The 20,881-nt window shown below is 47.4% G+C and overlaps 1 protein-coding gene across 1 annotated transcript in view; it reads right to left on the bottom strand.

Moving 5' to 3' along the window:
- KSR2 (kinase suppressor of ras 2) overlaps positions 1-20,881 on the bottom strand; it is a gene marked incomplete at both ends in the record, with an annotated part of 397,529 nt that overhangs the window by 159,910 nt on the left and 216,738 nt on the right. The window contains one exon of the mRNA XM_082668163.1: positions 3,599-3,783. Within this exon, the coding sequence (XP_082524289.1) occupies positions 3,599-3,783 (185 nt within the window). The remainder of the gene's footprint in view (positions 1-3,598; positions 3,784-20,881) is intronic.

The raw sequence follows: 20,881 nt of genomic DNA, 5'->3' as shown, positions 1-20,881 counted from the left end.
ATCCAATCAGATACCACAGGGGTAACATAGCATGCATGAAGGCAGCATGGAATAAATAACTACAGCGAGGATGGAGAGGTAAGTCCGTGGTTCTCTACTTCTCTGGGAAACAGGTTCACCCCTGAGTCAGCATCTTCCACACTGAGCAGCAGAGTCTAATACCTTATGTTTCGTCCATAGCTAACCTTAGAAACAGATTCCTCAGAAGCCAGGGCTTCTTCTACCTCCCTCCCTCCCCCTGTTTGTCACCCCCAGACCAAGGAAGGAGGATGAAGCCCCAAGGAGGTAAGTGCTTCTCGCAGCCCATCCGAGGTGGCTAGGCACCCCAAGGGTCCAAGACTCGGCCACTCTGCAGCTGGAATCTTCCCAGTGCTGACTCCAGGCATTACCATCAGGGGTAACGAGATACAGGATCACCACCCTTACAGCACAGCCAGAGCCAGAGCTGACTGTGACAAACGGGAGGACAGACTCAGACTGGCAGGGACACAGCCTCAGAGGCTCCCTTGGCTGGGTCATGGGAGGAAGGCTGGCACTGGGGCCCAGAGGCAGGAAGTTCTCCTCTGCAACTCAGAGTGACATGAGATCGGGACTGTAGGAAGCATGGGGGAGCCGGTGCCAGCAGCTGTGTTCTCCCAACAGCCCTGGCCTGGAGACTCCAAAATCAGCATTCTAAGTGAGTCAAAAGATCTGCCTAGAAAAAGCCACTTTGCATACTCACTGCGTAAGCCTTAGGGTTTCTAAGCTCTGGAATGGACCTGCGTGGAGTCTCTTATTGTACAGTTGGGGAAACTGAAACCCAGATAGAGACAGGAAGACGGGATGCATTTGGGTTCAAAATCTACAACACGGGCAAGATCACTGACCTTTCGGAGCCTCAGTTTCCTGATCTGTAACATGGGAATGACGATGTCTGCCTCAGAGTGCAGTGAATCTTAACTGTCACAATGCAGCTGATGTGCTCAGCAGGGACAAAGGTCATACAGACAATCGGTGACAACACTGAGACTTCAGCAGAGAGAGTCTCATTTCCTGACCTGGAGCCTATTCCAACAGGCTGCCTCTGTTTCTATCATTTGTTAGGATCGAAGAAAAGGGGACTGGTCCATAGGGGTCCAGCTAATATTTGGGTTACACACTTGTTCCCCCACTGAGACTAAAGTGCTATCTTTCTCCTTCCTGGGAGATCAGAGCATCCTCTCTGCATACAAGGACCAGGACTGTCCAAAGAGACAATGGTGCTTCTAGGGCATCTTAGTATCAGGAGCTGATTTTAATTCAGAACTTTGCTCCTGCCCACAGGCAAGCAGACAAGCCTCTCCTCTCAGATGCAGATGGGGCAGGCATGAAAAGTGGGGAGCTATGGCGAATCCTTACAAAACCCTGGCAGAAGCAGAGGTCTGAGAGTGCAAGTCTGTGGGTTGTGGTTTTGTTTTTTTTTCTTTTTTCCAGCAAGCTGGAAATGTTTCTACTCTGGCCAGAATTAAAGTGCAGGGCTATGGTCAAGCCCTCTGAGGTGGCCATGCTGACATTCACTCATGGGATGGCGATGCACGAAGACAGATGGCTGCTGGAAGCAGCCACCCAGCATCACGCCAAGGTAAATTCCAAGCACTCTTAGGGCCGTAAGGAAGTGGGGAGTGTGAACTGAAAGGCATTTAGCCACTGCCTCAAAATTAACCATAGAGCCAGAGGATGGAAACGCTACTAGGCTAAGGAGCCAATAAACATCAGAACAACAGCTATCATTTATCAGGCACTTACTCTGTGCCAACTACTGTGCAGACAACATGATAAATGTGAGCTGATCTAATCTTCACAACCATCTATGGCGTGAAGCTATTGTTATCCCCATTTTACAGATGAAGGAAACTGAGGCTCAGAGAGGCTCTTGACTTGCTCGAGGTCCGCACAGTGCTCCAAAGTAACAGAACAGGGACTGGAACCCAGGCAGCTCCCTCCAGGGCCGTGACACCCTGCCCCACCCTGCTGTCATTACACATCGGATATGTCATCCCCTTTTTTCTCCTCCAGGCTCACCCCGCAGCCCTCTGACTGCCACGCAGGCCCACCCACCGTCATGGAGTGTTTCTAGTCTCTCTGACGGTGATTTCTCTTGACAAATTGATAAATTGGCCCCTTCTGCCGTCGACGTGTGTCATGAGTACTATTTTAGTTTGCTTGATTCAGGGCCTCTACCCTCTGGGCACTGAGATAAGCCAGGCTCTGGAACTCATCCTAACTGATGTCCACACAAGTCTCTTCTGGTACCAGACCCCCCACTGATGCCTGCAGTGGACTCATGAGACACGTCTGTGGCTTGTGAACTGAGTTCACGGTTCTGCCCCGGGCCAACCATCCAGCTGGGCTAAGGCAGAGGTTCTGAACCCAACAGTCTTGACACTGGACATTTGTGTTGGATGTCACGTGTGCAGTGTTCCAGGGAGAAAATGAATAGATTGCATCCAATTCTTAAAGGGCCCATGGCCTCCCTAAAAACAGTTTTAAAACCCTTACGTAAAGGTAAAGAATAGAACCCCACATTTAGAGAAAGGTATCCCACTGGGTATTTGAGGAACTTGGTTATCAAATCAGGCATGATAGATAAGCTTGTATACTCTGGAGTGAGAAAGAATCAGATTCAAATCCTGACTCAACTACTCCATAGCTGTGCGACTTTAGGCAATTCTTTGATGTCCCGGGGCCTCAGTTTCCTCATCTATACAATGGGAATAATCCATCTGTACCACTGATTATTGCAAGAACTAAATGATACCACACATGTGGGTGAGTAGCACATACTGGTGCTCAGGAAACAACACTTATCATTTATCAGAGCATCAACATGTGGACGCAGTCTGGCTGTATTAAGGGCAAGGGGCTCTTTCCTACAAATTCTAGCACCCCTCCTCTTCCTGAGTCCCAGGCAATAAAGTTTTTGTTTTGGCTGGAAGACTGGTTGGGCTTTTTTCAGGGGACCCCCTCTGACCACATCTGTGCCTGTTCAGCAAAAGGGGCCTCTAGGCAGAGAAGATTAAACACCTTCTGAAACCTCAGCTCTTGATCACCAGAAAGTTCCATTTCCTCTCCCAGGAATAACCACTTTGCTGCAAAATTCATGGGAGCAGAATGTAAGCCACTCCAGGCCACGCTCAGCCCAGTTTGAACCCAAATCCATCTTTGAGATGTAAAGGTTATGCGCATTGACCCGCGGTGGGGGAGAAAATTACAACATTGAATCAGAGATGCCTTATCCACAGCGGCCAGGAAAAAATCCTGTGACCGGACTGCTGAGAAGCAGAGGAGAGAAAAGGCTGATGTTTCCTTTAATGCCCTGCATGCTTGCTTCCCGCTGTCATCCCTACACACCTGCAGGCCTAAAAAGAGGAGGCACATGGAACCAATGACAACAGCCTCCCAATCATGCCCCCTTCTCTCCGAAACCATCCCCAGGGGCATGAGTGGCGCAGGTGGAGGTGGCAGGCGGACCGTGGATGAGGCGTGTTCCGCCCGCATTTCTCAAGTATTTTCGCGGAAGAAAAAGAAGAGCGTGCGCCCCGGACGCGGAGGGCAGCAGGTGCAGCTGCCGGGGACTTACTTGAGGAGAAGTTGGCCTCGGAGTGGACGGGAGGGGTGGAGGGCAGGAAGGGCGCGTGTCCCACGAAGAAGGAGCGGAGCGAGCGCTCGGACAGCAGCGGGGAGCGCTGCTGGGAGGGGATGTTCTCACAGCTGCCCACGCTGCTGTGGATCTTGAGGTTCAACGGCTTGCTTTTCTTCTTGGCTCTGAAAGGGAGACAGAAAAAGGAAGAGAGGGAAATGTATCCCTAGCACACACAGTGAGAGCGGGGGGGACCCAACCTCCTTAGCGTGGCACCCAGTAACCACGCCCCACCTCCATCTGGCCCTGCCACCCTCTCCGGCTCCCTCCCACTGGGCTCCAGCCACATATTTTGTGCGGCTCCTCACCTCCAGCCCTTGGCTTATGCTCTTCCCACGGCCTGGGAAACCCTCCCCTTCTTTGTCGGGTCAAGGCCCCATATGTTTTTTTACAACTCTGGTGTCCTCTCCTCCAGGAAGCCTTCCTTGACACCCCAGTCCATCCCAACCAGGGTTGAGTGTTCTTCCTACAGGAAGCCTTCCCTGATACTCCCCCTTTCCTCCTGGCTTGGGTTGGTGTTCCTCCTCCATCCTCCTAAAATATTCTCTATATATCTCTGTGGCTGCACTTTCCTATATTTTCCAAATTTGTTCTTTTAGGCTCTGTCTCCCAAGTGGACTGAGGGTCTTTGAGGCCAGTGACTCTGTATTGTTCGTTTCTCCGTCTTTGGCAACCAGCTCAGAGCCTGGCACACAGTAGGTGCTCACGAAATGTTTATTAAATGATCGATCTGGATGAAGACGGCCACTCATCACGCTGCATTTTAATTCTCCATCTTCCAGGCCTGTGAGCTCCTTGAGGGTCGGAACCTGTGGTTTTTGTTGCTGGAGCTCTCAGCCCCTAGCTCGGCCCCAGCTGAATAGAATGTACCTCTTGGGCTGGTTCTGAAACATTTCTCCCCTTCCCCAGCAGTTTAGGTGATCAGTTGAAGAGAGTTTGCTCCAAAATTAACCTCACCGCCTTCTCCCCAACCCCCAACTCCCCCAGGGCCCTGTTCAGGTGTGGCCAGGAGTTGGGCGCCCTCTTGTGGCCAAAGCAAACCTGCCTCGCAAATGTTCACAGATCCAGATGGAGGGCCCAGGAAGGGGTGTTCATTTAAGACTAGAGGCCTTCCACAGAGGCAGCCTAAAAGTCACCCTCTCCAGGAGGTCTGCTGCCCTTCAGCTTTAAGGAGTTCAAGTGTGCCTGCAGAGTTGCCCCCCGCGGGGGTCTGCAGCAAGGCCCAGGAAGGCGCCTCCTGCTAGAGCAGCACGCGCTGGCCGGCTCACCCCGAACCGTAGCTGCAGAAGAGCAGGCAGCGGGGGCGGCATTTCATTCCACACGAGCGTCCAGTGGTGGAGAGTCACAGAGGCGTCTACACAGAGGGGGTGCAGTGTAGGAGTTACACTCTCAGGCTTTGGGGTCAGGGAGTCTGGAGCCTGGGTCCTGACTGTGACCTCAGGAAAGTGATCTCACCTTTTCGTGCCTCAGTGTTCTCACCTGGACGATGGGGGAAACCACAGCACCTACCCAAGAAGGATGGATGACGATTCTACGGGATCATGTGCTTGGCACGCGGCCCAGCACAGAATGAGGGTTCAGGTGACCTGATGTTAACGTCACTATGACCAGGTTCGACTGGCTGTCTGTATAGCAGGGGCTTAACCTTGAAGAAGCCAAGCCATGTTTTTCACCTGAAACATCCAGCAGTTCCCTCAACCCACCACGACCCTTGGCAGATGAAGAGGATGCAGTCAAACCCTGCAGCAATAGGTACCATGATGATCTCCCAAACACAGATGGCAGCCTTGAGGCACTGGGCCACTAAGTGATGAGGCCAGATCCCTTATGCAAGAAGAACCAAGTCTATATGTAAAATAAGGACCTACTGTACAGCACAGGGAACTCTTCTCAATACTCTGTAATGACCTATATGGGAAAGGAATCTAAAAAAGACTGGATGTATGTATATGTGTAACTGATTCACTCTGCTGTACAGCAGAAAATAACACAACATTGTAAATCAACTATACTCCAATAAAAAATTTTTAAATAAAATAAAATAAATAAAAAGAAGAAGGAAGTCTAACCCAGCACAGGTGTAATCGTAACTCAATGCTGCTGCACTCATGGCCACAGATGGAGCAGAGAAGGGGTGTGTATAAATAAATGTTAGTTGGACAGATGGATGGATGGATGGATGGATGGATGGATGGGTGGATAGAGGGGAAAAGGGTGAAAAGTGGAAGGATGGAATGAATGAAGGACAGAGAGGATGAGAAGATGAAAGAATGGGAGGGCAAATGGATAGAATGAAAGAGAGAATGAGAAGATGGAAGGATGGGGAAGGGGAGGATGGATGGAAGGAAGAATGGATGGATGGATGGATGGAAGGGTGAAAAGGTCAAAGGATGAAAGGGTGATGGATGGATGGATGTAATGAAGGAGGAGGGGATGGTAGGATGGAAGGATGGATAGAAAGAAAGGAGGAAGAGAGGATAGGAAGAAGAGAAAGTGGGAGGATGAATGGCTATTTAATCAGAGAAGGCGGAAGGAAATTCTATATCGCTTTCCACCCACCAAGGAAGTCTTTGCAGACAGGACGTAGGATTCACCTTTACCATCTGTGCTCATTACCCAGACATGCTTGGAGGGGAAAGCAGACACAACCGACTGTGTCTGATGACTGTGGCCGTGACTAAAATTTAGTGGCTATTTTTCAGTATATCCTGCAGATGCCGTTAAAAGGAACATCCTCTCCATGATCTTCACAGATATTAGATGTCTATTACATAAATGTATTTTTCTGGAAATGGGGCCAATTCTGGGGAAAGCAGCAACATGAAACGCTGGCACGGGCAGCTCCATCCTCTGGGGCTGTATCAGCACTGGGTGGACATGCCGCTTTCTGGACGGGCTCTCTGGCATGGCAGGCTGGACCACAAACTGTGCCTAGGAAAATGTGCTTGTTTTACCAGGGACAACAAAGGCCTAGTCCAACGTTGGCATCTAGCAAAGTTCTTCCAACCTTCCTGATTTGCGTAGCATATCTGAATGAAAAGGATCCTGAGAATTGTCACCTCTTCACATTGGTTCATTACTTTCCATCTCCAGCCCACAGTTCTGGACCAAGCCACCTTCCTCCCTCACCTAAGCTACTGCTGCTGCTGCCTCTTAAAATCCTAATCCCACTTTTGTTTCCCTTTGCTCTGTTTTTTTTGTATTGAGGTAAAATTCACATAAGGTTAACCGTTTTAAAGTGAACAACTCAATAGCATTAAGTATTCACAATGCTGTGCAAACACTACCTCCATTTAGCCCCCCAGGTATTTTCCTCATCCCAAAAGAAAACCCTCTACCCATGAAACCATTACTCTCCATTCCCCTTTGCTACAGCCCCTGGCAATCACTGATGTTTTCTGTCTCTAAGGATTTGCCTATTCCAGGTATTTCATATAAAAGGAATGAATCATCCAATACGTGACCTTTTGCGTCTGGCTTCTTTCCCTTAGTGTCATGTTTTTGGGGTTCATCCATGTTGTAGCGTGTATCAAAACATCATTCATTTTAATGGCTGAATAACACCATCTGACTTTTAATTCTTTACAATGTGTTTTCTACCCAGCAGTTAAAGTGATGTTTAAAAATGGTACATTGTATCATGTCACCCTCAGCTTAAAAACTTCCAAAGGTTTTCCATTGTTCTCCCTTCCCATGGCTTACAAAAGCTTCATAGCACCCTCAACACCCTCTCTCCAGCTTCTTTACCGTCACCTTGTCACCCTCTGACTCTGGTCATCTCCCTGGTCCTTGACCACACCAAGTTGTCATCCACCTCAGGGCCTTTGCACATGCTGTCCCTCTGCCTGGGGCGCTATTCCCCATCCTGTTAGTGGAGACCTACTCACCTTTAGGCATCCCTTCCTTAGAGACACTGTCCCCAATCCTCAGAACTAGTCAGATCTCTAGGCTACATGGGCTCCCAGCACTATGTGAATTCTGCATTTACTTATGTGGTTACTGAATGTCTGTCTCCCCCATGGCCTGTGCCCCCCCCACCCACAGGAGGGAAGAATCTGTATCCCCAGCACCTAACACAAAGCAGGCACGCCACAGTGGCAAAGCCAAGATCAGATGCCGGGTCCACAGACTCCCAACCACGTCTATGTGCCCCAGCTCAGGCTAGGACCTGACATCCTCCATCTGGCGGGGGGGGGGCGGGGGGCGGGCAGGGAATTCTAAAGGACTGTGTCCCAGTTTCGATCTGTGAGTCAGGAGGACTGTTTATCAGCATCTTCCCAGTTAATTCTCAAATATGGGCTCCTTGAGGGCGGAGATGCATCTTATTTCTTTCGCCAGCCTCTGGCCACCTCTGTCTGGATCTGGCGGACAGCTCTGCCCTCATAAGGCTCCTGGTCGATGCCCATTTGCCAGCTAGCCTCTCAGAGCCTTTATCACAAAGGTTGCCAAGGGAAGCCCCAGACTGATGCTTAGGCTTTGCACCGTTTCCTCTCCCCAAAGTCTGCTGGATTTTGAGCTAAGCCGAGACGCTGGCTCACACGGCCCCTCAGCTTCCTCAAGTGTGGGGTTGTGTCCCCTTGCACTTGAAAGCCTTCACCAGCCAAACCCCTCAGCATATCATTAACGGGGTCTGGGGCATCTGGCCCTGCCGACTGGCAGGAAATGACAGGGCTGGGAACAGGCAGGCTCCTCGCAGGCACGGCAGGAGGACAGGCACAAACACACATTCTCACACACCACCCTGGGCAGCAAAGTGCTAATCCAGTAGCCATTTCCCCAAACAGGAAGAAAATGCCCGCTGGTCTAACCCGCAGCGGCGTGAGCTGCGCCTCCCCCTAACCCGCAGCTGCGTGATCTGCCCCTCCCCCTCACACTGGGCCATTTAAATCCTATGCAGTTGGCCTGATCTGATTACCCAAGAGGAGACCTCCAGGAAAGACCCTTTTCAAAACCAAAGAATAACACCAGTTCTTGGGTGAGAGGGGGTAGAGGTGGGGGGAGTACTTAGGGACCCTCGGCTCAGCTGCTCGAGCCTGGGGAAGGAGGAGGTTTGGAAAAGCCTAACACTGGGAGGATGTTTATTGAGAATCCATTGTGGTCCTTGGCCACAGGCAACAACCCTCATTTCTGGCTCAAGCATGCCCAGAGCATGGCAAGAATCAACAGGGGCCCTGGCAAAGAAAGGAGCACTGATGAGTCAGTCAGACAACAGAAGCTGCATTTCCCCAGGTGTGGAGGAACAGGCAATGCTTTTAGATGAGACATGGATGCCGTTTTTGTATTTTAGAAGTTGAAATTTGAAATATTGATTTTGTACACCAAGTCCATCATTTCATGCAGTTATTTCACAGTATACGGCCTTATGTAAAATACACTAAGAAGAATTAAAAGAAGAGGAAGAAAAGGAAAAGAAAGAAGGAGAAGGAAAAGAAAAAGAGGAAGAACAAAGGAGATGGAGGAAGAGACACTGGCTGAAAAAAAAAATGTCAAGTAAATTCTAGTATAGGTCCCACCAGAGTGGCTAAAATAGAGTTGACAACACCAGATGTTGGCAAAGGATACAGAGTAACCAGAATTCTCATAAAATTCTGGTGAGACTGTGAATGGGTACAACCATTTGGAAAAACAATTTGACAGTATCTACTGAAACTGAACATATGCTCTGACCCAACAATTTCACCCCAGGGTATTATGTCCTCAATCAAAATGACCGCCCACGTCCACAGAATGACCTGTGTAAGAATATTCATGCCAATGTCATTCATATGGGCAAACACTGGGGAAAATCTCAATGTCCATCAATAGTAGTATGGATAAATACATCACAGTATACTCGTTTACTTGACTACTGCACGACCATGAAAAAGAGGAAACTACTGCTATACTACGATATGGCTGAGCCTCAAAGATACAGTGTTGGGCCAAAGAAGCCAGCCACAAAACAGTTCTATGTTGTACGAGTCCATTATGATTCCATTTACATTGAGTTCAAGAACAGGGAAAACTAATCTATGGTGAGAGACCCCAGAAGAGTGATTTTCTTTGGGGAGGTTACTGACTGGAAGGGGAACCAAGAATCCTTCTGGGGGCTGGACATGTCCTCTGTTTTGATTGGGTGATGGTCACCTGGGTGGATTGATAAATAAAAATGCATCAAACTGTACACAAAAATTGTGCACTTTACTTCTGAATTAAACTTATGCCTTACAAAAAGTTTTTTAAAACAACAGTAAAGAAAACAAACAACCCGATTAAAAAATGAGATTAAAATTAAAAGATTTGGGCTTCCCTGGTGGCGCAGTGGTTGAGAGTCCGCCTGCCGATGCAGGGGGCGTGGGTTCGTGCCCCGGTCCGGGAAGATCCCACATGCCGCGGAGCGGCTGCGCCCGTGAGCCATGGCCGCTGAGTCTGCGCGTCCGGAGCCTGTGCTCCGCAACGGGAGAGGCCACAACAGTGAGAGGCCCGCGTACCGCAAAGAAAAAAAAAAAAAATTAAAAGATTTGAATCGACATTTCTCCAAAGAAGATATACAAATGACCAACAAGCCTATAAAAAGATGTTCAGCATTACTAGTCATTAGGGAAATGCAAATCAAAACCACAATGAGATGCCACTTCACACCCACTAAGATGGCCATAACCAAGAAGTCAAAAAATAATAAGTGGTGGTGAGGATATGGAGAAACTGGAACTCTTTTCCATTGCTGGCGGGAACTGTGGAAAACAGTCTGATGGTTCATTCCTCAACAAGTTAAACATGGAATTACTATCTGACCCAGCAATTCTACTCCTAGACATATACCTAAAAGAACTGAGAACAGGTGTTCAAACAAAAACTGTACACAATGTTCACAGCAGCATTATTCACAATAATCAAAAGGTGGAAACAACTCCCATGCCCATCAAAAAGTGAATGGATACACCAATTGTGGTCTGTCCAGACAATGGAATATTATTCACTATTATGAAGTACTGATTCATGCTACAATGCAGATGAACCTCAAAAACACGAGCTAAGTGAAAAAAGCCACGTGCAAAGGCCACATATGACGATTCCATTTACATGAAATACCCAGAATAGGCAAATCTATGGAGACAAAAAGCAGATTCGTGGTTGCCCAGGGCTGGGGCAGAAGGGGGGATGGGAAATGACTGTTTAATAGGTCTGGGGTTTCCATCTGAGGTGATGGAAAAGTTTTAGAACTGGATAGTGGTGATAGCTGCACAAGATTATAAATGTACTTAATGCCATTGAATTGTACACTTAAAAATGGTAAATTTTATAGGATGGATAAACAACAAGGTCCTACTGTATAGTACAGGGAACTACATTCAATATCCTGTGATAAACCATAATGGAAAAGTATATGAAGAAGAATATATATGTATAACTGAGTCATTTTGCTGTACAGCAAAAATTAAACACAACATTGTAAATCAACTATACTTCAATAAAATTTAAAATAAAAATGGTAAATTTTATGCTATGTGTATTTTATATAATTAGAAAAAATAATAGCAATAAAAAATAATAGCGATACAGGAAGCATATTTCTCCCCCTTCCTAGCTGTGTGACCTTCATCAAGTCACTTAACCTCTCTGAGCATCAATGTCCTCACCTGTAAAAATGCCTAATAATGCCTCTACCTCACAGAGTTGTATGAAGATCCAATGAAATAATGGACTTCAATGCCTCACAGAGTACTTGGCACCTGAGCTAGGGAGCTCTTCTCACATTTGTCCCTTGCCAAGAAATTTCTTTTCCTCTAGACACAGACTGAGGCTCCTTATAGGCAAAGTCTGTCCCATGTGGAAGTAGGTCAGGACTCAACATCAAGAGAAGATGGATAAGTATCCACAAAGAGGACCAAAGAATTCCTCTTTACCCTGGACTTCTTGCCTCGGGAGAAGCACATGAAGGTCTGAGGACCACACTGACCCATCTCTGGGGTGATTGACACCAGACGGGGGAGGCATGAACCCTCCTGGAAGAAGGGCAGTTACAAAAGGATTTTCAAAGGCATCCAGAGAAAAGGCTCAGCGAGGAATGCTTGCTCAGGGCAGCCCTTTCCCTCCACTGTGTTCTTCCTAGGACCCCTCTAGGCTCTCACCATCAGTGCCTATTATATGCTAAGGGAATCCCCTGGCACCACTCAGATTAAGTTTATCACTAAAAGAAGAGAAACACCCACTGCCTCTGACAGAGTAGTCACTAGGGAATGGATTTGAGACTGGTTACTTTATGAAATTCTTATTCTAGTGGTATACTAATTTCCTCATTTGCTCTCTAGAATATTCTAGAACTAGAATATAAGCCCCATCTCCATCTTGTTCACCAATGTGAATGCCTGACACATAGTGCCCCCGAAATTATATTCTGGATGAATGCACAAGTGAATATTATCACCAAGCCTCATGGGCAGTTCCGTTTTACAGATGAAGTAACTGAGTCCAGAGAGCACCAGGATTCAAACTCAATTTGTCCAAAGCCAGAGCCCAGATCCCCACAACTACATGTGACGCCGTTCCAGTCCAGCACCAGGGAGGGGGTTTTCCCCAAAGCTCAGGATCCTGGACCCAGACATCTTCATCACATACTAGAAGTTAGGGTTCAAGGGTTCTGTAAAGGAGACACATGTGCGCTCCTTCCTACCTCGGTCACACAGAGATCTGGACTGGGGAACAGATTCTTGCAAAAACCAAAGCAGAGTTTCCCCAAAGTATAAAACAGCACTGCTAAGGTGCCAGAGAAGAGATGCCGCCTGCCTCTGTCCCACCAAGCCCAGCTCCCAAGACACAGGATCTAGCTTGGGAGGAAGATGGTTCCCAGGTCATGGAATCTGGTTTGGGGGTAAATGTGGCTCTTAGGAGTGATCCAAGTAACCTCCAAGGGACCTCTGAAGTGTGCAGGCTGGTCTTCTGTGGATGAGGACAGCAGACGATACAATAATGTGCTCATCAAGGCCTGGCAGTCAAACAGTCCTGGATGGAGGTCCCACTCCCCCTCCGCTAGCTGTGTGGTCTTGGGCAAGTTGCTTCCCCATTCTGAGCCTTTCTCGTTGTTTTTCAAAGAGGGCTATCACCGAGGTGTGGAAAGGATCACACAAGATAAAAGGGATCTGTGAGGCGTGAGGCCCAGCACCATCCTCTTGGTATGAATCTGTATTGTTTCCAGTCAATTTCCTACTTCATGAAGGCACGTGACGTCAACTCTGTTTTCCTTGTGTCTTCTTACCTCGAATGAGCTCTACCTCAGCTCCTCCATGCCTTCACTCTCCTAGAACCCTATCATATCTTCTCTCTGGCACATCCTTAAAGGCTCGGCTCGAGGATGACCAGCTCTGAGCCCTCCAGAACCATCTGCCTTTACGTTGCCATCAACAGCTCAGCACCTGCATCCGTGTCATGCCCTGAGCACTCGCTGCAGTCCAGACACCAGCCCTGCACACACAGTAACTCACGTGATCCTCCCCACAGCCCTGTGGAGAAGGTTCTACAGTCATACCCATTTTACAGATGGGAAAACTGAAGCTCACAGAGATGATATGGCACTTGGTTGCAAATTCGGCGCAGGCCACCCAAGCATACTCTAAGTGTAATGCACTGTGTTAGACACCACGGGGCATAAAAAGGAGCCCAACCTCTGTTCTCAGCAGCCCCACCTTGTGTATCATCACTTCTGCACCAGTACAGACCTGGCCAGAAAACAGGAGTGTGCTCCACACCTGCTTTATGGCTGGTCACCAAAGCACAGCAGGAATCTCAAATTCAGGTGTGACCCACCAGAAATTGTCTTTCACTGGAAGTAGGTCATCCAGGCTGCCTTGTACCCTGGCTGGGTGTGCAAAATGTAAGAAACCCTGAGTTATGCCTGGGGCATTGTTCTCCCTTTGTACTCTGGGAAGCTGCCTGCTGGTCTGAACTGGGCAGATCCAGCCAGATTCTTCTAGTCCAGAGGTTGACAAACTATGGGCCAACGGTGGGCCAAATCCAGCCCTCAGCCTGTTCTTGTAAATAAAGTTTTACTGGAACGCAGCCATGCCCATTCATTACACATTGTCTGTTAATTCTTTAGCTTGACAACTGCAGAGTTAGTTGCAGCACAGACTGTATGGCCCATAAAGGGGCCCTTTACCGAAAAAGTTTGCCAATCCCTGTTCTAGACTCCCTGTCCACAGATGTTAATCACACACAAAAAAAAAATTAAAAAATCCTGACAAGAACCAGAGTCTGCTTGGGATTTATTTTCCCTCAAGTGACAGCGTCTGTCTTGACCTTTGCATCTAAATAATGAACACTCTGCCTTCCTACTCCCTTCTCTCCCTGTGGCCCAGTCATGGTGGCCTGAATCATCCAGGGTCAGGCAGTGGCCACATCCCTGAGTGGTAAGACTAAAGCCCTTTGTCTAAATCTGTGTTGTTCTATACAGTAGCCATAGCCACACGTGGCTACTAAAATTTAAATTCAGTAAGATAAAATTCTAAATTCTGTTCATCAGTCTCGAATTGCCACAATTTAAATGCCCAAAAGTCACATGTGGCTGCTGGCTACCATGTTGGACACAGCAGATACAAGACATTTCCATCATCACTGAAACTTCTTTTGGACTCTGCTGCTCTAAACAACCCTGTTCCCAGCGTTACAGGGTGAGGTGATCACTGTTCTGCTATCAGAGCATCTGCTCCATCTCATCTCTCTCTCCTCTCTGATAGTCACCCTTCCTCTCCCAATAGTAAAATTAAGTGCTTCGCAAAAAGACTGGACATAGCTAAAACATGCATCACAGGGGGCTGGTCCATGAAATGGTATTAAACGGTAACTCCATTTGATGGAGCTGTGTAGGGATTTAAAAGAATCGGGATAGCGAGAACACCAACATTTATTATTAAGTGAAGGAAAAGGCAAAACAATGTAGACAATTAGGTGCAGATAATTACTGTTTGATTCCACTTATACAACATACCTAGAATAGCCAAATTCATAGAGTCAGAGAGTACAGTGGTCGATGCCAGGGGCCGGGAGGTGAGAGTGGGGTGGGGAGGGGGAATGGGGAGTTAGTGTTTAATGGGCAGTTTCAGTTTAGGAAGGTGAAAAATTCGGGAGATGCATGATGGTGAGAGCTGCACAGCAATGTGGACGTCCTTAGTGCCACTGAACTGTACAGTTGAATATGGCTAGGACAGTATGTTTTATATTATGTGACTTTTACCACAATAAAGAAACATTAAAAAATAATAAATAAATAAACAATGTATACAGTATGACTTAATTTGTGTTTTTAAAAGATATATATGAGTGCTTCCCTGGTGGCATAGTGGTTAAGAATCCGTCTGCCAATGCAGGGGGCACGGGTTCGAGCCCTGGTCCGGGAAGATCCCTCATGCCACGGAGCAACTAAGCCTGTGCGCCACAACTACTGAGCCTGCGCTCTAGAGCCTGCGAGCCACAACTACTGAAGCCCGCGCACCTAGAGCCTGTGCTCCTCAACAAGAGAAGCAACCGCAATGAGAAGCCCGCGCACCGCAACGAAGAGTAGCCCCCGTTCACCGCAACTAGAGAAAGCCCGCACGCAGCAACGAAGACCCAATGCAACCAAAAATAAATAAATAAATAAATAATTTTAATTTAAAAAAAGATACATATTAATGAAAAACATGAATCCAATAAATACTCCTAGAACAATGAGGTGCTGGACTCTAGCAATGAAGGAGGCAGACAAGAGCCACGCTTTCCCTGGGCTGGTACCCTGGTGAGGGTACAGACAAACAGATGAAACAATAAGGGAATACTGGTTAATAATAATAATGGAGAATTAAAATCAGAGGGTGTAGTGACTGGGTGGTCGCGTCTCTCTGGGGACATGGCATCTAGGCTGAGACCTGCATGTCGAGAAGCCAGACTTACAAAGATCTAGAGGGAGAGGAGCCCAGGCAGTGAGGGAAGGTCAAGGCCAGGGCAGGTCACCTCACAGTGAGGGAGGAGAAAAGAGACAGTGGGGCCACTGTGAGGAGAGGGGGTTTGATTGTGAGAGCGATGGGAACCTGCTGGAGAGGTTTAAGAAGGAAGGTGATGAACTCTGGTTCTGTTCTTAAGAGATCGCTCTGCCCAGTGAGTAGAGAATTGACCTGTGGTGGAAGCAAGAATGGGATGAGGGGATCCGGACAGGAGGCTGTTGGAGGCCCCCAGGCGAAAGATGGTGGCGCCTTGGACCAAGGTCTCAGTCATGGAGGTGGAGGGAGAGGAGGTATTTGGGACTCAGCTCTCCCAGGACTTGCTGGCCAATTCAACGTGAGGAAGGCGAGAGGAAGAGATGGGAGATGCTTCCTAAGTCGGTGTGTCATACGGACCCCCAGTCTTAGATGGATACACTCACGTCTAAGGGTATAGGAGAGGCAGTTGGCAGCCTGGAATTTCCAGAGTAGGTACTTTGTTACTTTTAGACTTTCCTTTGCCTTTTGAACTTAGTAACAGGAGTATTCTTTTATAATAATAAAAGATAATCTTTAAATGACATACTGTATTTTTTGCTTGAATTTCTCTTCTTTGTTTTATTGAAATGAAAAAAAATACTCTAGAAAACAGAGGTATGGTCATGGAATACTGTGCTCAATTGTTACTTAATATTTCAATGATGTTTCATTATTTTTTCAAATTTTAAATTGAAGATCAAATTTGAGATGGGTTTTTGTTTCCCAAATGGCTGGTACCAGTCAACTGGCAACTGGTATCTCAGATTTAGTTGACAGATATTAAAATGTGGTAGTTTATAGATTCCTAGAAATTAAACATATATATGTTTAATTATACAATATTATGTTTTTATATAATATTAATTATATATAATATTATATAAATTGTATGGATGGTATGTATTTGTATATTATATATTATACAAAATTAAACATATATGTTTATACTCTTTATATTTTATATATGATATATAATTAAACATATATGTATACTTTTATACTTTTATATATTACATGATATATAACTAAACATATATGTATACTTTTGTATCTTTACATATTATATATAATTAAATGAATACATTATATATAAATATATATGTTATATACGAACATATATATATATAAATATGCACTTGAAAAACATAAAATGTCTTAAGCACAGATACATAGTATTTTTTTTTTAAGGTTAAACTTTGCTCAGTAACAGATCAGCTCTCAATATCCAACAGACTTTCTACTAAGACTTGATTTCGGGAAAGAGCAAACTGTCCTCATACACACATTCCCCTCCCATCAACTAAGACACGCTTCAGATCCAGGATGAGTACAGGAGACAAAAAAATGATCAGGAGAGGAAAGGAAAGATGTTCCGGTTGCAGAGGTCAGCAAACTTCCGGTGAACAGCCAGAGAGTACATATCTTTGGCTTCACAAGCCCTATGCTCTCTGTTGCAGCTACTCAACTCTGCCCTTGTAGCGCAGGCTCAGTCACAGATAACAGGTGGATGAATGGGCAGGGCATGTTCCAATAAAGCTATCCATATAAATAGGCCCTGGGCCAAATGTGGGCCGCAGCTTGCCCACCCCTGTCCTAGTAGGGTCTGGACTTACCTGAAGGTAGGAAAATTGAAACAAACCAGCCCTTTGGTTTGTTTCACCCTTGAATCCCACTTTCCATCGCCTGGCTCACCCCAAGAGCTTGCCACCCTGCCACCTGGACTTTATTTGGTGTTTTTCCTTTCTTCATCCTGACCCCACCCCTCCTGGGTTTAGCTGGGTCTTGTCATAGATCCTAGACATTTCTTCAGGCTCCAGCCACAGCTTTGGAATACACATCTGTTTTTCTAATTATTTGATGAACGTGGACCTGTCCCATCCATTTGGAAGCACCAGAAGGACAGGGAGACAGGGATCGTGTCTGACTTGCTCTTTGTGGATCCCCAGGGCCCAGTACGGGGCCTGGCATATAGTAAGGGCTCAATTAATGAAATGAATGCCTGAAAGTCCAAGTGAGCCCACTGTCTCATCACCTGAATGTTCGGGGGCTCCTCCTGAAAGTGAGTCAGGGGCAGGGGTAGCCTTCCAGTGCACCCACTTTGCCTTGATGCCAGGGGTCAGGGGGCACCAGGCTGGCACCCACCCTATATATTTATTTCTAATCGGAGGCATTTGCTGCATGGGGTGTCTGTGGGAGTAGTTAGCCTGCAGGAAAGGTAAGAGCCCGAATCAGCCACCGGGTGGGGGGGGCAGGGTTTGAGTTCCAGTACTTATGGGACTGCTGATGTCAGCACTAAGATTGGTCTCGCTGAGATGCTGCGGGTCAGACGCTGTGTTCCGTACACATTATCTCATTGGACTTGGAACGATTATTACCCGCATTTTCCAATGAAGGTAACTGGGGTTCTCCACAGCTAATGTACCCAAGACACAACTCAATAAAGGCTCAGAGTGTGATCACAGATTTAACTGACTTCAAAGCCAATTCCTAATTGCTTTGTCAATTCCACTGTGGCTGATGGCATATATTCCCATTGTACAGCGGTGCCTGTGCAGACCTGGAGCTGTCCAAGTTGTTGATTTCAGGGCTGGCCAGGGACAACCAGTTTTACACTTGCAAACTGGGCATCTTGCTGGTCTCGGCCAGTTTCTGACCTGGACATGGACAACACTGCTTCTGTCCCACGGAATAATCCAGAAGCCCACGGCTCCCTCTCCAGCCTCCCCCACCCCATCTGAGCTCACCCAGACAGCCATCCTCAGTTCTGTCTTCCAGGCCTGATCTGCGCCGGCATCCAGGCCCACTGATTTTCCTGCATCCCTGTGATTAGGAACTAATCTTATATTTTTGTTCCCCAACCCATAAATCAGTTACAGACCAAATATTTACACAGGCCATCATTTCCGACCAAACCAAGGCTCATGACAGCGCTCATTATTAAAAAGGATGACTGATTTTAGGCAGAGATTTCACAGGCATGTGGCTGGATGTTTTCTTTCAGGTTTCCTTCTCCCTCCCCTGGCCTGAAGAAAAGACAATTTCCAAGATAAATTGGTACAAAGGTCTGCTCTTGCTGTCTCCTTGGGGCCAGTAGGATGTGGGCAGGCTTCCATAAGCCCAAAAAGTGGTGGCTGCTCTTGGTCTCTTCTCCCTTCTCTTGGTCTCCCCCTGGGCAGGGAATCATTTAACTAAACATCTCCTAAAATCAGAAACCCTAAAGGAGACAGAGAGGGAAAGGGTCGGGAAGGGGAAACTCGGCAGCATCACTACCCCCAGTGGTGACACCCACCCTACTGGGGGTAGTGTGGCCTGTCCAGGGTGACCCCGAGGCGGGCCATGTGTTAAGTTGTTAATATTGCTGGGTGGGGAAGCAGGAGGCCAAGTTCCTGACCTGGCTCTGTCATTACTTTGCAAGTCACTATGGCCTTTGAGGCTGGTTCCCTTTCCTTTCAAAGCAGGGATTTGCTAAGTGGACTCTGTCCGTTTCCGGTCCAGGTATCTTGGCTCTCATCGTGAGAGCTGCCATTCATTAAGCCCTTACTATGAGCCTAGCCTAGTGCTAAGCACTTTATAGGTATTAGCTCATTTTAGTCTTTAAGATGGGCATCATCCACTCCAGATGAAGAAACAGAGGGTCAGAGAGGCTAAGCCACTCACCTGAGGTCACACAGCATGTAAGGGGCAGAGGCCAGTACTTGAAATTTGTTCTGTCTGACCTCAGTGCTCTTGTTCCTAAAATACACTGCAGCCTCCCTAAGACCTGAATTTGCTTGGGGCACGGAGGCATGTCGTCACATTGATTCTTAACACCCTGATATCTCCCAATGAAAGCACCTGGGGTCAGCGTCCTAAGCAAAGGCAGAATTGACAATTGTCTGCCCAGTGGTGAGCCAGCAAAGAGCTTTCTCTCTGCAAAGCGAGAGGGCAGCTGGAAATGTTTCTTCAGGGAAACCGTGAGTATTTTGCCTCATATGGAAGTCTTCAAAGAAGCTTCCTTTACCCCGGGAAAATTAATTGGGAGTGAATCTTTACAGACCTGCCTAAAAAGCACATATTTCAGTCTGGTGGTTCTATGAGATCCACACTGAAATGCGTCCATCAGAGTCTGAGACAGACAGCAGCAGTGCCAGCTCTGAGGGCTTGGGAAGGATTCAGACAGTACAGGGGCCGGCTGGGTACTCGGGGCCAGCGGCTTAACCTCAGCAGGCTCTCAGCCTCTCCACTCGTAAAATGAGGGCTTAGAGCAGATCATCCTTAAAAGCTCATCCATCCTCACTGTGATGGTTCTGTGATGCTGCCCTCTTTCCTCCAGACTTACGGCGTGACCTTGGGCGGGTCAGCATCTGTGAGTCTTCGAGCCTTCTTATTTATACTGTGGGATAACCTCTCCAGACCCCCTGTCTGCCCCTTGCTTCTGTGCGGGGCAAATGAGTCAGCGTGAGCACTGTGAAACCTCAGCGCTACGATCCCAGCGGTGCGGAATTTCCAAGAAGTCATGACTTTCCTATGGTGACTCTAAGAAGAAAGTCTGAAACATTTTCCGTGTGAGTTTGAACACTGTTGTCTGAAATCAACGTTTTGTTTTGCTTTTCATACCAAGGCCTTCCACCCAATTTCAACTTTTGCATCCAACAGTGACTTGTTATGATACAAAATGTGTCCATTGGGGATCAAATAACACAGAGGGCGGGCCCGCCAGGGATTGTAACTTAACGTGCTTGCCCACGGATTTCTTCCTGCTCAGCACAGCTCAGGTATTTAATCTCAGTCAATGGCCTGTCTGGCTGCTTTGCAGTGGACATTTGATTGTGACCACCAAGCACTCACCATCCCCCCCCAACTTCTGGGGGCAATTCTCTCTCCTCCGTGCACAATCTCGTTGGGGGTGTCAGCTAGGGGATAGACGTTGCCTATCCCAAGTCACCAGGTGCCAAATCAGGCCCATTGGAATCTCTAGGGAACGTGAATCTTGAATGGCATGACACATAATGGAAAAAATATTTGAAGCTCGGTTGATCTACTGGTTCACCCCCAAAACAACCTTTCAAGTCATTCCTGCTACTTAGAGCCTCCAAGACACCCTGGATCCTGCTCCTTTCTGAGCCTTCCAGCGGATCCTGAGAGTGATCCCGGAATCTTCCGTGTAGGTAGGTCCATTCTCTGCGTAAGTCAGCCAGGGTGGCTTCCATTGTTTGCAATCCAAGACCCCTAGTGCATCCTTGAGAGAGACCACGAAAGCTGAGTTTCCATTTTT

The sequence above is a fragment of the Grampus griseus genome, assembly GCF_964374135.1.
Source record: "Grampus griseus genome assembly, chromosome: 12".
In the NCBI taxonomy this organism is placed as follows: Eukaryota; Metazoa; Chordata; class Mammalia; order Artiodactyla; family Delphinidae; genus Grampus; species Grampus griseus.
This window is presented reverse-complemented; position numbering and strand designations above follow the sequence as displayed.